This window comes from Lethenteron reissneri, chromosome 58, assembly GCF_015708825.2.
Source record: "Lethenteron reissneri isolate LAM-NWPU_2019-01 chromosome 58, ASM1570882v1, whole genome shotgun sequence".
Taxonomy (NCBI): domain Eukaryota; kingdom Metazoa; phylum Chordata; class Hyperoartia; order Petromyzontiformes; family Petromyzontidae; genus Lethenteron; species Lethenteron reissneri.
In genome coordinates, this window is record NC_083836.1 from 7,982,872 (window position 1) to 7,997,935 (window position 15,064).

Genomic DNA, 15,064 nt, shown 5'->3' on the forward strand with positions numbered 1-15,064 from the left:
GGCTTGCAATCCAGAGGTCAACCGGTTCGATTTCCCTGTGGAGAAGCAGTTGAAACAATGGGACAGATTTCTTAAAGCCCTCCCTGTCCACCCGGCAGTATTTAATGGTTGCGTACCGCAGCGAGTCGATCGGCAGGTTGAGGGCGGTGGTGCTAAAGCGTGGAGTACTTGCACCTTTTCCAAGAAGCCTAGCCGGGGTAGGAAGAGTAGGCCGAAATGACCTCTAAAGAGAGCCTGAAGAGCTCCCTCTCGTGGAGGAAGTTCTGCCAGCAGTGACGCGATCAAGCAATTTCAGAGCTGCGTCTTTGCATTCAAGAAACAATGCGGACACGTGACCAGGATGAGTGCTGACCGGCCGCAAGAGGACGGAAGGTGATGTGAGAAGAAGATTGAGACCAAGATCTGAACGGACGCCGGGGATGGAGGCCCTCTCGGCTGCAAGAGGCAGCGACGGACAGAAAGAGAGAGAGCGGACAGAGCGGGTGCAAGGAGATATCGGTGAAGGAATTGATCAGCAGACCTCACGCGGCCCATAAGGCCGAGGAGCGAAGCGGAATAAGGTCGACGAAGCGATGGTGAAGCTCCGACACCCTCCGTGGCGTGAGTGCCGGATGTCGGGGCTAGGGTGCGTGCGAAGTGATTCGGAGGCATAGAGAGGACGCGGAGAGAATATATATATTTTTTCTCTCTCTTTCTCTCTCTCCGAGTGTTCTATTTTGGATGTCAGACTTCATTTAATGAGAGCCTGGGAGAGTCTGATAAATATTTGATGGGCTTGCATAATTGAATAAAAGTAAATTCCAGCAAATGCCACCCGCTACAAATCTTCCTCATTCAAGTGCAGATTCAGCCGAGGCGCTGTGAGTGGTGAATAATGGCAATTCACGTTAATTGTATTTTATTTATCACGGAAATTGGGGTTATGCCTCGCACGGGTAAGAGCGCAATTTCTAAACTACCTGATGGAAGCGTGGTCATTTGTTTGGTGAGGTAATGAATAATTCCACGAGCGATCATTACCTCATTCTCTTTTATTACCAAACGGTAACTCAGTCGGGTCACCGCCCTCCCTCATCGCATTATCAGAGAATGTGCGCCCAGAGGCGCCATCGATTTCATGCGAGGGGGGAGGAAAGGAACACCGAGCCCCAATGAAAGCCCTCTCTTGGGCTACAACGCCGCTTTCCAGATTATGAACGAGAGAAACTCTCCACGTCGGAGGAGGTTAAACTCGTGGCGCTGACTCAAATTTGTTTCGTGAATATATCGTGACTTTTTTTTTCTTCCTAGGTAAAGCCCTCTGACCTATATCGCTCTTTTTTTCCCAGGGGAAAGTGTTAATGCATTGCCTGCGTCCGACACGTCTGTGTGTGTCTGCAACACGGGGTCACGATAACTATCGTCAAGATGATTCTTGTGCTACGATTAGGGACCTAAATATTATTATTTTTAACTATCAACTAATGTTTTATATTACCAGATTAAGGCTCACTGAGCTATAAAGATATTTTTTAGAAGCGTCCTGTCCATATACGAGATCTCAACGAAGTGGCTTATCACATGGACATGTAGAGCGGCCAAATACTTTAAACGCGTTATGTTGATTCTGAATGTTAAGGGAAAAACCGGAGAACCCGATTAGGGACCTAACCCTTGTTTTTTTTACTAAACTATTTTTTTTGCCAGGTAAGGCTCACTGGCCTATCTAGCTCTTTTTCAGGAGCGACCTGGCTATCACAAATGATAGCGCAACGAAGTGGCTCATCATCATGTGGAAATTAACAACAGCCTCACCCTCCAAACTCATGTTCCTAAATGTGGAGGGGAAAAACCGGAGGACCCCGAGAAAATTCCACACGACCACTGGGAGAGAGAGAGAGACACAAACTCCAAATATAGAGCAGGCGTCAGGGTCGGGATATCGAACGCACGACCTCCTGCACACTAGGCGAGGTAGTTAACATCTCCTAGCCACCGTAATGATGATGAGAGAGAGAGAGACACGCAAACTCCAAATATACAGCAGGCATCAGGGTCGGGATATCCAACGCACGACCTCCTGCATACCAGGCGAGGTAGTTAACATCTCCTAGCCACCACGGCATCGTGCAAATCCCCCCCAAAAAACCCGACGCGGCGTCCTTGCTACTCGTGTTCCAGGTTTTCTCTCGGCTCTTCGGGGTTTTGAATCCCAATGGTGCTATCGTTGTATCGTGAGAACAAGAAGAAGTCGCCGCCACCGCCAATCGGAATCCACCGCTGAGAAGGGCAGTCGGCCGTGGTGGAAGGCGACCCTCGTCAGCGAAGGTCACAAGGAAACCTCCGATTAGCACGGTTGGCTACGTACGGTGCAAAAGAAATGCAACGTTCGCCTTCAAGTGACCTCTGACCTGCACGGTAGGGGGCAGCGCTTCCCGGCTGGCCATGATGACAGATTCATGTTTTTTCTGCTGCTCGTGGCACTCAGACACGGCGCCACGGTGGCTAGGAGATGTTAACTACCTCGCCTGGTATACAGGCGGTCGTGGGTTCGATCGCGACCCCGATTCCGACCCTGACGCCTGCTGTATATTTGGAGTTTGCGTGTGTGTCTCTCTCTCTCCCCGTGATCGCGTGGATTTTTCTCCGAGTCCTCCAGTTTATCCCTCCACGTTAAGATATGAACGTGCAGTATTTGACTGCTCTAAATTTCCACGCGATAAGCCACTTCGTTGAGCCATCATTTGTGGCCAGGTCGCTTCTTAGAAAAAGCTGTATAGCGCAGTGGGCCTTACGTGGTAAAATAAAAAAAATAGTTTTAGTTTAGACGTTTGTGACATTTGTGGAAATTCCCATGCCATCCGTTTTAGATGGCCTCTGAACTGCAGCACTTTTATTCTCAGAGATGCGATTTGATCAACGGAATTGTGGAACCAACTTCGGTGGTGATCTCTTCCTTTCTTCTATATTCAAAAGTGACCGGGGCTGAGACCGTCGACTCAATTACCAGCGCATCCCTCTGACCTTTGAACTTTGAGCTCTAACTAGCCCCCCCCCCCCCCCCCCCCGTTATTTGTTGCGGCCTCACCTTCCCAGATGTCCCTTGACCCAATCACCAGGGATTCGCCAAATCTCCTTTCATCTCCTAACCCTGGTTCTTTGGGTCTTTCGGTTAAAGCCACGTAGATAGGGAAAAAAAATCTAAATAATAACATCACGACGTTTCGATCGCAACACGAGGAATCGTCTTCAAGTGGTCCGTGCCTGGACGGGAGATGGCCGCGCGTACATCGCTGCCCTCTGCTGACAATGGCACGGAACTACACTCTCGGCAAAGGTGACCGTGCAGCATTTGTATGTACGTACGAGTATGTAGGTACGTACGCGCGTATGTTGAAACTTCTTTCGCACCGTGCGTGGCCAACCGCGCTACTCGGAGGTGCGGGGGAAGAAGAACAACACGAGCAAACTAAACACAAAACGCAGCTCTGAAGAAACGAGTTTCCAAATCTGGATCATTTGAAAGTCCACAGCTCCCCCGTGGCTTCCTCGCATCGGAAGGGAAGAGCGTTCCAGACGGGCCGCAGAAGCAGCGTATCCGAAAGCGCCGCGCGATTGCGGTGACCGCCGACTTTGTTCGATGGCCCCCCAGCCAGAAGCCTCCTCCGCTACTGCCGCTGCTGCTCCTGCTGCTGCTGCTGCCGCTGCCGCTGCTGCGGCTGCTACTGCCCCTGCTGCAGCTGCCGCTGCCGCTACCGCTGCCGCTGCTGCTCCTGCAGCCGCTGCTGCTGCCGCTGCTGCTGCCCCTGCTGCTGCTGCCGCTGCTGCTGCTGCTGCCTCTGCTGCTGCCCCTGCTGCTGCTGCAGCCCCTGCTGCTGCTGCCTCTGCAGCCCCTGCTGCTGCTGCCGCCGCTGCTGCTGCCCCTGCTGCTGCTGCAGCCCCTGCTGCTGCTGCCTCTGCAGCCCCTGCTGCTGCTGCCGCCGCTGCTGCTGCCCCTGCTGCTGCTGCAGCCCCTGCTGCTGCTGCTGCCGCTGCAGCCCCTGCCGCTGCTGCCGCTGCTGCTACTGCTGCTGCTGCATCCGCTGCTGCTGTTTCTGCTCCTGCTGCCGCTGCTGCTACTGCTGCTGCTGCCGCTGCTGCTGCCCCTGCTGCTGCTGCTCCTGCAGCTGCTGCTGCGAGGATGACGACCTGGATGGGGTTCGCGCGAGATGCGTTCGTGGCTCCGAACCGATAGCCCAATGTCGTGCTGGGGGTTGGCCAACACCCAAAGCGGACGACGAAAAATCCCTGACCCGGGCAACTCGCACGAAAGTGGCTCAACTCCGATCAGGTCGCTGCTCCGTGCTCGCCGAATACCGAAATCGAATCGACCCAACCCGCTGCTGCCCTTGGTGGCAAGCGAAGCCAGAAAGACGTCTCCCGTTTTCTCAGTTGCCCAAAACGCGGACCAAAAATTTTAAATCGATTGATCTCTAGATAAACTCTTCCAAAGTGGCGAGACAACTTCACCTACAAACAGAAAGTTGCGAGAACAACAACAACAACCGATAGCCGGGAGGTTATGGGGCCGTCCATAAATGACGTCACGCACCTGGGGGGGGGGGGTCAGACATTTATGACGATGTGTGACGAGGGGGGGGGTGAGAAATGTGATTTCACATCAAAATGCGCAACTTTAACTAAATATATAATTGCTATAACAACACTAATTGTTATAACAACACTCCTACAACATCAGAGTGCAGCGCCACATTAAATACGCACTACAATGACAATAGTTTAAAGCGATTGGAAGCATGTTTCATTTTTAAAATGGAAATATGGGTTTGGAGCATGTTTCATTTTTAAAATGGAAATATGGTTTTGGGGGTGGGGGGGGGGCAAAACTTTGTGACGTCATATTTGAGGGGGGGTCTGACTTTTTGTGACGCCGTGTGACGAGGGAAGGGGGGGGGGTCAAAACTCGTCCAAAATCGCGTGACGTAATTTATGGACGGCCCCAATGCCACATGGACCGACCGTGTGAGTGGTCACGCCGCCGGTCGTGGTGGCGTGCTGGAGATGATTCGTCAGCGTCATCGTCAATAGCGACGACCTCTGATCTGGCTGTTGCCGAAACGGCTGTTTTAGGGCAAATGTGGTGGTGGTGGTGGTGGTGGTGTTGGTGGTGGTGGTGTTGGTGGTGGTAGTGTTGGTGGTGGTGGTGTTGGTGGTGTTGGTGGTGGTATTGGTGGTGTTGGTGGTGGTGTTGGTGGTGGTGTTGGTGGTGATGTTGGTGGTGGTGTTGGTGGTGGTGTTGGTGGTGGTGTTGGTGGTGATGTTGGTGGTGTGGTGGTGTGTTGGTGGTGGTGTTGGTGGTGTTGGTGGTGGTGTTGGTGGTGGTGGTGGTGTTGGTGGTGGTGTGTTGGTGGTGGTGTTGGTGGTGGTGGTCTTGGTGGTGTTGGTGGTGGTGGTGTTGGTGGTGGTGGGTTGGTGGTGGTGTTGTTGGTGGTGGCGTTGGTGTTGGTGGTGGTGGTGTTGGTGGTGTTGGTGGTGTTGGTGGTGGTGATGTTGGTGGTGGTGTGGTGGTGGTGGTTTGGTGGTGGTGGTGTTGGTGGTGTTGGTGGTGTTGGTGGTGGTGTTGGTGTGGTGGTGGTGTTGGTGGTGGTGTTGGTGGTGGTGTTGGTGGTGGTGTTGGTGGTGGTGTTGGTGGTGATGTTGGTGGTGGTGGTATTGGTGGTGGTGGTGTTGGTGGTGGGTGGGGTGTTACACCAGCGATGTCAGAATGACCCATGCACCGCAGCAATGGAATTAATTAACAAAAATATACAAAGCTCCCCCGTATAGACTGCACAGACTGTTGGGGCAAGTGCTGTTAGCAAGGAGCACCTACGAAGGCCGGCACGGCACACGAGGGGGAGGGTGGCCAACACGACGAGGCGGCGATGTTTACACGCCGCGCCAGGTACTCATTTAAGTCTGAGTCGACCTAGGGGGGGGGGAGGCCCCATGCCCGGCTCAGAAAATCGTCGCTGACGTTGGCCGTGAGCGGGAATCGAACTCGGCTCGGCGGGGTTCGTGGCTACACCGACCAAATCCATTACGGGTCTTGTCATGAAGAATCTCCTCCACCGTATTGTGATGGGATCTTAGACGCGTACATCGAAGTCAGGGGACGCGTCGCAGATGGAGCAACGGACAGTGGGAAGAGAGATGGAGCGTCGGAATCCGCTGGCGTGCGCATGGCCAGGCGGATTGCTGAGACATGGCAGGAGCGTGAGAGATGGTGGCGACGGCTTTGGGGAGAGGATCGTCATCCAGTAGTGGATTATGTGCTCATGGTGATGATGCATCTTTTTGTGTTTCCATCGCGTCGTGCACACGCGCGGTTACAACTGGGGTGGGGGGTGGTGATGTAACTGCGATGAAGTCGCAATGTGTGAAGGCTGTGATGTCGATGGTAATGATGGTGGTGACTTTGGTGTGGATGATGATGATGACTGACGAAGGCCGTGATGTGGATGATGATGATGATGAAGGCCGTGTGTGGATGGTGATGATGATGATGAAGGCCGTGATGGGGATGGTGATGATGATGTTGTTGACTGGCGAAGGCCGTGGTGGGGATGGTGATGATGGTAACGTTGACGAAGGCCGTGGTATGGACGGTGATGATGTTGTTAACTGGTGAAGGCCCTGGTGTAGATGGTGGTGATGATGTTGTCTAACGAAGGCCGGGATGTGGATGGTGATGATGATGTTGTCTGACGAAGGCCGTGGTGGTGATGGTGATGATGTTGACTGATGAAGGCCGTGATGGTGAAGGTGATGATGAAGGCCGTGGTGGAGATGATGATGATGTTGTCTGATGAAGGCCGTGGTGGTGATGATGATGATGTTGACAAATGAAGGCCGTGATGGGGATGGTGATGATGTTGTTTGACGAAGGCCGTGGTGGTGATGATGATGATGATGATGCTGTCTGACGAAGGCCGTGGTGGTGTAGATGATGATGTTGACTGATGGAGGCCGTGTTGTGGATGATGATGTTGTTAACTGACGAAGGCCGTGATGGTGATGATGTTGACTGATGAAGGCCGTGCTGGGGATGTTTTTGTCGTCTGCAGCCAGCAGAGGTCGTTCGGAGGCTTCGAGGACAACCGGCCGTTCCTGCACCACGAGCAGGAGCCGCTCTCCGTCAGCGCCCTCGTGTGAGCTCACGCGGGGCGTGCTGTGTGTGTACACGTGTGTGTGTGTACGTGTGTGTACGTGTGTGTGTGTACGTGTGTGTGTACGTGTGTGTGTACACGTATGTGTGTATGTGTAGGTATGTGTGTACGTGTGTGTGTACGTGTGTGTGCACGTGTGTGAGCTCACGCGGGGCGTGCTGCGTGCTGCGTGTGTGTGTGTACACGTGTGTGTGTGTGTACGTGTGTGTGTACACGTGTGTGTGTATGTGTAGGTGTGTGTGTGTACGTGTGTGTGTGTACGTGTGTGTGTGTACGTGTGTGTGTACGTACGTGTGTGTGTACGTACGTGTGTGTGTGTACGTGTGTGTCTACGTGTGTGTTTACGTGTATGTGTGTACGTGTGTGTACGTCTGTGTACACGTGTGTGTGTGTACGTGTGTGTGTACGTGTGTGTGCACGTGTGTGTGTATGTGTGTACGTGTGTGTACGTGTGTGTGTACGTGTGTGTGTGTGCGTGCATGTGTGAGTGCATTTGTGTGTACGTGTGTACATGTGTGTGTACGTGTGTGTACGTTTGTGTACACGTGTGTGTGTGTACGTGTGTGTATGTACGTGTGTGTGTGTGTGTGGAGTGAGCGGTGGTGGAGCGGTGAGCGCGCTGCGCTACGAACCCGGCGTCCCGAGTTTGATCCCATCTCAGGGGCCAACACCAATTCAGCAGCCGGCGAATATCTCAACCAGTGCCTGGGTCGACTCAGCCTTCGATGATTTATTGGACGTAATAACAACAATAATCATCATAATCCGCTCCGGGGGAGACAAAGGCGGCCTGCCGGCTCTCACTTGCCCCGAACAATCAGCACTGGGCGCTGTCCGGGCGATCTTTGTCTTTGTGAGCGCGTGCGGCCACCGTGAAATGAACAATCGATGACGTTCGCGACACACACACACAAAATTCTGTTAATTGCCTCAGAGCCACGGGAGGGAAATCTATCGGAAAACTGTTAATTAAAAGAAGGTTAAATTGTTCGCTTTCCGCCGCAAATCAAATTAACAGAGTGGCCTTTAAATAAATACAGCGGCATGATTATTTATTGTTGACTTTCTCTCCCCCTACCACCGCCAGGCATCGATGCACAAACTCATTTGAACACAATGTTTGTGTGCGTGTGTGCATGTGTGTGTATGTGTGCGTGTGTATGTGTGCGTATGTGTGTGTATGTGTGTGTATGTGTGTGGGGAGCGGTAGTGTAGCGGTTAGCGCGCTGCGCTATGAACCTGACGACCCGGGTTCGATTCCCGCTCACTGCCAACATCAGTGACAATTATCTGAACCGGTCCCGGGCCTCCCCTAGGTCGACTCAGCCTCAAATGAGTACCTGGTGCGGTGTGTAAACATTGCCACTAGGGAGACAAAGGCGGTCGGGCGTGGTGCTGGCCACCCACCCCCTCGTGTATCGTTCCGGCCTTCATAGGTGCTCGCTAACAGCACTTGCCCCTACAGTCTGTTACGGCTATACAGGGGATCTTTGTCTTTGTGTGTGTGCGTGCGTGTGTGCGTGTGTGCGTGTGTGCGTGTGGAATCCTCGAGCAGCCCTGACTGATATTTATGCAATTGCCATGTAAGTGTTTGAATACGATGGGCCATGAGCCGACACAAGGGGTTGTCATTATAACGACACCAAGGTAACAATTTAGTGCTTATCATCATCACTATAACCATCATGATCATCATCATTGTTTCATAGATGTAAGTTCCCTTTGAGGATGTGGGGGAACCACGTGTCTAAACCAGCAATCACTGGGATATTGGGTCTTTGATTTAGACATTTAAATCGGGTTGAGGTTTCAAGTGTATTTTGTTTAACCGAGTGTGAATTCAAGATATGGCAGTGGAGCGTGTCCTTTTCAGGAGAGTTCCCTGGCTTACCCAGTGTGGTGAGTTGGTTGTCTCAGCCTGGTCAGCATCGTACCATTAATAGTTTTTGTTCTGCTTCAATTAGCTACATTCCAGCTCTAAGGATTATATATATATATTTTTAAAAATCGTTGGACCGACTGCCGTGCAATGGATATTTCTACGTAGTAGATCGGGATGGGGTTTTTAGTGCGACTCCCTCCAGCGTGGGTAGAAGGTGACTGGAACATCCCTTCAAGTGATGCCACAACTGGCAGGCCACCTTTCGCTACCCAGTGCAGACAATTACGCCAATAACACGAAGTAACACGATTTTACGTCCCTAGGTAGGAAGTGTTATTTTTTAATTGCTTGTGCCTAAAAAGTGTAGGAAATGGCTATTATTCTCCACAAACTTTGCTTTTGTGACCAGGACTTTACGTGAAGGAATGACACAAATGCACACCACGATTTCTCATTGAAAATAGGTAAATTTCAAAATATCACTGTCCTGATCACAAAAGCTACGTGGGGAATAATAGCCATTTTATGTACTTTTAAGGCATGGAAAATTAGGAAATAACACTTACTTCCCATGAACCAAATTAGTTTTTTTTTACATCATGGGACCTCCTTTGCCAGTACCAAAATATGGGAATAGGTTTTTCTCCTTTCATCTGGCAACAAAACAGGTGTTAAGATGTTAAAACACCAAACTGAAACCTTTAACAAGGAATCAAGTCTGCATTAACCACAATACTTGTGGTCAGAATGCAAACAAAAAACACACTCTGATAATATATACATTGTCTTTTAAACTGATTGGTTGGTCCACACCAGAGACAGCTTTCTTTTGAGCCTCGCCTCAAACGGTGTTAGACCAGAGGACGCCAAAAGACATTTATTATCAGAGTATGCTTTTTATTTGCATTCTGACCACAAGCATTGTGGTTAATGCAGACATGATTCCTTGTTAAAGGTTTCAGTTTGGTGTTGCAGCAACTTAACACAGCTGTTTTGTTGCCAGATAAAAGGGGAAAAACCTATTCTCATATTTGTTTTTCGTTACACAGCGTAATCCTCCTCATCGTTCACCGTCATCAATCTCGCTTTCGCCAAATTCACGCATCGTCACAGATATTCCCCCCCCCACCCCATTGCTTCTATTCCATTCACATCATCGCCGTCGATCACATTTCCGCACGCGTTGTTGTGCCTTCGTTCGATCTGCGTAAAGCGCCTTGGTCAAGGCGCTCCATAAATTCCTTGAAGGTGAGATAAGGAGTTGTGTTTATTGTCAAGTCCGCTTCCGCGTAGCCGCTTTCCCTTGGCACGGAGGCTGCGCTGATCGACGCGGATTTCTCCTCGCGGACTCTTTAATCTCAGCTCGGAATACATTTTGGCAAAATGCGAGGAGGCGAAACAACCACATTCGAACGATGTCTCTTTCATTTCCACCATTGTGAACCCTCCACCCCCCCCCCCTCTTCTTGTTGCGCGTGTCGTCGACATGAAAGCGATCGCATCTCTATAATTTCTCTCTCCACTTTTGTGCAAAATGCCACACGTCTTGACGGCGCCTATTCTCAATTGTTAATTCTCTATAAACAGACATTGATAAGGTTGTCCCGTGCGAGGTCTCTCTCTCTCTCTCTCTATCCCGCGGGCTATAGACCCATTGCACGTCTCTGTAATCCCCGCATATGAACCTCGTTTGATATGACAAGCACCTCTTTCGAAATACGTTTGTCAAACAAATGCATGGAAGGGGTCATTCCTTTTTTTTCTCTCCCAGTGAACCGTAAAGCCAAGCAGCCAATCTTCGTGTGTTGACGTATCTATTAATCGAGCGTAACTCGGATTTCTTGCATAGCAGTACAAACACAACCCCGAGCGAATGTCAAATCTGACAAGTCTCGCTCCTGTTTAGTTATTTTTCTTATCCGGCTCTGCCCGATAGAGCAGCTCTGTCGATCTCTGCTTTCTGTGCTCACCGATTAATCACGGTCCCTGTCGCGCAAGCGCCGGATGCAGTGAGTGCGGGGCCTGTAGCATGATGTTATACTGGTAGGAACCACCTGGTTCCACCAGCCCACAGGGGATTATTGTGTCCGTCCGTCCGTCGTGCATGCAAAAATGGGAGGGGTGGGGCTGGGTGTAGAGAGGAGGGTGGGGAGGGGCTGGGTGGGGAGGGGCCGGGTGGGGAGGGGAGGGTGGGGAGGGGCTGGGTGGGGAGGGAGGGGCTGGGTGGAGAGGGGAGGGTGGGGAGGGGCTGGGTGGGGAGGGGCTGGGTGGGGAGGGGAGGGTGGGGAGGGGCTGGGTGGGGAGGGTGGGGCTGGGTGGGGGGTGGGAGGGGTGGTGCTGGGTGGGGAGGGAGGGGCTGGGTGGAGAGGGAAGGGTGGGGAGGGTGGGGCTGGGTGGGGGGTGGGTGGGGAGGGGCTGGGTGGGGAGGGTGGGGCTGGGTGGGTGGGGAGGGGCTGGGTGGGGAGGGAGGGGCTGGGTGGAGAGGGGAGGGTGGGGAGGGGCTGGGTGGGGAGGGGAGGGTGGGGAGGGGCTGGGTGGGGAGGGTGGGGCTGGGTGGGGGGTGAGAGGGGTGGGGTTGGGTGGGGAGGGGCTGGTCACCCCGTGGTGCCCTTATAAAACTCAACGTTTAACCTACTCACGCCGGCTTGTGCCCGCCCTCACAGTCGGCCATATTTGCGGAATACACCACGCTGCCATTGACCCTGGCCATTGACCGAGCAACCCAACGTTCCTACCAGCTCCCTCCGCAGGAATGTGTTAAAGGGGCCCTAAATAAAAAAACACGTACATATTAAAACACAAATTTTTTACTAAAGTAATTGTATCTTTTCATTGCTATCATCATCACGGCTTGGCTTCGCGAACGAAGATCTAGGAAGGACATCCACGTCTTCTGCAGGCACGCTGGTGGCTGAAGAGGCCTATGCGGGACAAGCAGGTCCTGCCACAACAGCTGCAAGTATAGGTCTCATCTGGGATTGAGACCGGGGGGGGGGGGGTAGACGTGAAGATTTCCTTCTTGCCTGCGCAAAGGAGCTTTCAAGTGGAGTGCAGTGTGCGCAGAACTGACCCCACCCTTTAAATCCGGGGTTCGTCTGCCATGGCCTAGCAAGCTGGGACGGTGACAGCGAGGTCCTCGGGCCGTAGGTTTTACATCAGAGTTTCCTTCTCCTAGGTAGACGGCCTTCCAAGGCTGAAGAGATCCACCTTCCCTGCTATTTCAAACCATAGCTGGTAGGCCACAGCCGCAGTCCACAGTAACGAAGTGGCGCGCCTTAGTCCCGAACACTTGGCCATTGGGTCCTAACGAGACCCTTCCGCCCTGGCCGGTGACTCCGTCGTGGGAGCTCATTCGCCCAGTGATGCAGTGTTGACATCACCCCCTCACGTCGTTTAGCCCGCCAGCTGAAGCGGTTTACCGGGGTGTGGCACTAGGAGCCAGACGTCAGAGATTTAGGAGATGGATGAGGACCAGTGTTTCCGTCCACTCAAAAATTGAGTGCAGCTACCAGAAAACAAAGGTACTACCTCTACCCAGAGCTCCCTACACCCCTTTCATTGCTATACAGCCAGATAATACGACAAATCGCGAGCATTAAACACGAAGTCGTTCATAAAAGTCGAAGGCGGTATAGTACTATAGTAATAGAGCAAGTGCGGAATCAGTGAACCGGAATTGATAGCTTGAAAGCATTTAGCGCGGGGCCCTTGAAATTGCGGGGCCCGTAGCTACTAAATGTGTAGCAGCTACTACACATGCAGTAGCTACTACATATGCAGCTACTTTTATTCAGTAGCTACTACATATGTAGTACTACTACATATGTAGTAGCTACTTTTGCTACGAGAATAATCCGGCACTGTGTCGCGCCATCGTTCAGTCACCCCCTCGTCACTCTTGTATTGCTACTACCGCAGCCGCCGTGCCCTTTCACGTCAACACCCTGACGCCTCCGGCGTTGTCAATGAGCTCATTCTACCAGACTCGCTGCGTTCTTTCCTTCTTCCTGCGTCTATGCCTGCCGCAGCGCGTGCCGCTCGATTTGGCCGCAAAACAGGAGGCGTTAAGATGTCCAAACACCAAATAGCAACCTTCTGCAAGGAATCGAGTTCGCGTACAAGTAATAAGTATAACCCGTAAAAACAAAGTTTTTCACTATAAATCCTTTATATGCGTGGCGGCTAGAGTCCTCTCGTCCTCTGGCTTGAGATGGCTGCCACTTATGGGTCAGATGATTGCATTACACCATTAAGCAATTGGTAATTAAATATAATTGTTTTGTCCTAAAAAGTGTAAAATTTTTGAAAAAAATTTCACGAACATTAATTGTCACGCACAACGAGTCTGTGTGGAAAATATCAGCTCGATTGGATCACGGGAAGTGGGTTAAAAAACTATCGAAAGATTTGCACAGTCGTAAGCAAGCAAGCGAACTTAATATAAAGGATTTAAAAAAACACATGCTCCGATAATAATATATGCATTGTGTTTGAAATTGATTGAATATGTTGTCGAGTCGTTAGCGGAGTATGCACGCCACTGGCACCCACAGCCATAGGTGAAATGTATACTGGATGTGGTGAGCCGCTTGTGGAAATACTTTCAGGGTCACCTACCCAGACCGGGCAGAAACTAAGCGCTGGCCAGCTCTGTCTGTCGCTGGTAGTCATTTTTTTACTACTTTAGTATAAATGCATCTTAATTTTTTTTCGTGAACAAAAATACACAAATTCGCCCGTTTCTCATTGAAAATAGGTACATTTCAAATTATCACTGTCCTGGTCATAAAAGCAAAGTTTGTGGAGAATAATAGTCATTTTCTCTACGTTTTAGGTATAAGCAATTACGAAACAACACTTACTACCCAGGAATAAAAATTGCGTTACATCGTGTTAATTGACGCGAGCATGCGTTGATTTGTGTGGCGTGTCGTTGTTTGTTTCTTGACGTGCATTTCTCAAAAAACGAGTGCAAATCAGCGCTTTACATGAGACGCGAGGTCGGTGGCGATGTAAGTAAGAGAGCAGGTGCGAGTGTGCGCGTGATCTCGGGGTGTCCAACAACAGCGATGACTGCAGTAGCCCAGAAGTCCTCTACGTAGTGGCCAGCGAACAGCAGCAGCAGCAGCAGACCTGGACATTGGCATCGAACTCGTGAATAATAATAATGATGATGATATTGTTGGTTCTTTCGGTAAAGTCACGCAGAAGGGAAATAATAAAATAATAAAAATATAAAACAATAACATTTCTCACGCCCCTCCATCCCAGCTTAAATAGTCGCTCCAAGCCTGGGGCTTGTCATTCAGACGCTGTCTTCTCGACAGACCTGTTCTCCACCTGAGGACGGCTGCTTCCGTTGTGGCCGAAACGTCGTGAGAATTTATTTTATCATGTTTTATTTTTATTATTTTATTACTTCCATTCTACGTGACTTTACCGAAAGAAGCAAGAAGATGAATCCCTGCAGTCGCGAAAGCTTTAAATCTAAATTTCTCACGACGTTTCGACTGCAACACAAGCAATCATCACCAGGTGTGAAATCCACAGCAAGAAAATTTGAAAAAAATTGAAAAAAAATTATTGCCGTGGATTTCACACCTGATGATGATTGTTTGTGTTGCAGTCGAAACGTCGTGAGAATTTTTGTTGTTTAATATTTATTATTATTTTATTATTTCCCTTCTACGTGACTTTACCAAAAGAACCAAGAATATGAATCCCTGCAGTCACGAACGCTTTAAATCTAAATTTTATAATGATGATGATGATGGTAGCATTGCTCTGCTCCTGCTGTCACCATGCGCAACAAAATAAAATAGCGGTAAGTTGTTCAGGAGCTGCCGTGGGATTCTTAAGCGATGCCGACGATTGTGACGATGGTGATGATGGTGACGATGGTGATCATGATGGTGATCATGATGGTGACGACGGTGATGATAATGATCATGATGACAGTGATGATGATCGTGATGAAGATGACTATGGTGATCAT

General features: G+C 50.7%; 1 protein-coding gene across 1 annotated transcript in view; it reads left to right on the forward strand.

Moving 5' to 3' along the window:
- Positions 1-15,064, forward strand: part of LOC133357617 (schwannomin-interacting protein 1-like) — a 275,402-nt gene that overhangs the window by 120,037 nt on the left and 140,301 nt on the right. Inside the window, 1 exon segment of the mRNA XM_061575655.1 lies at positions 7,086-7,169. Coding sequence (XP_061431639.1) covers positions 7,086-7,169 — 84 coding nt within the window.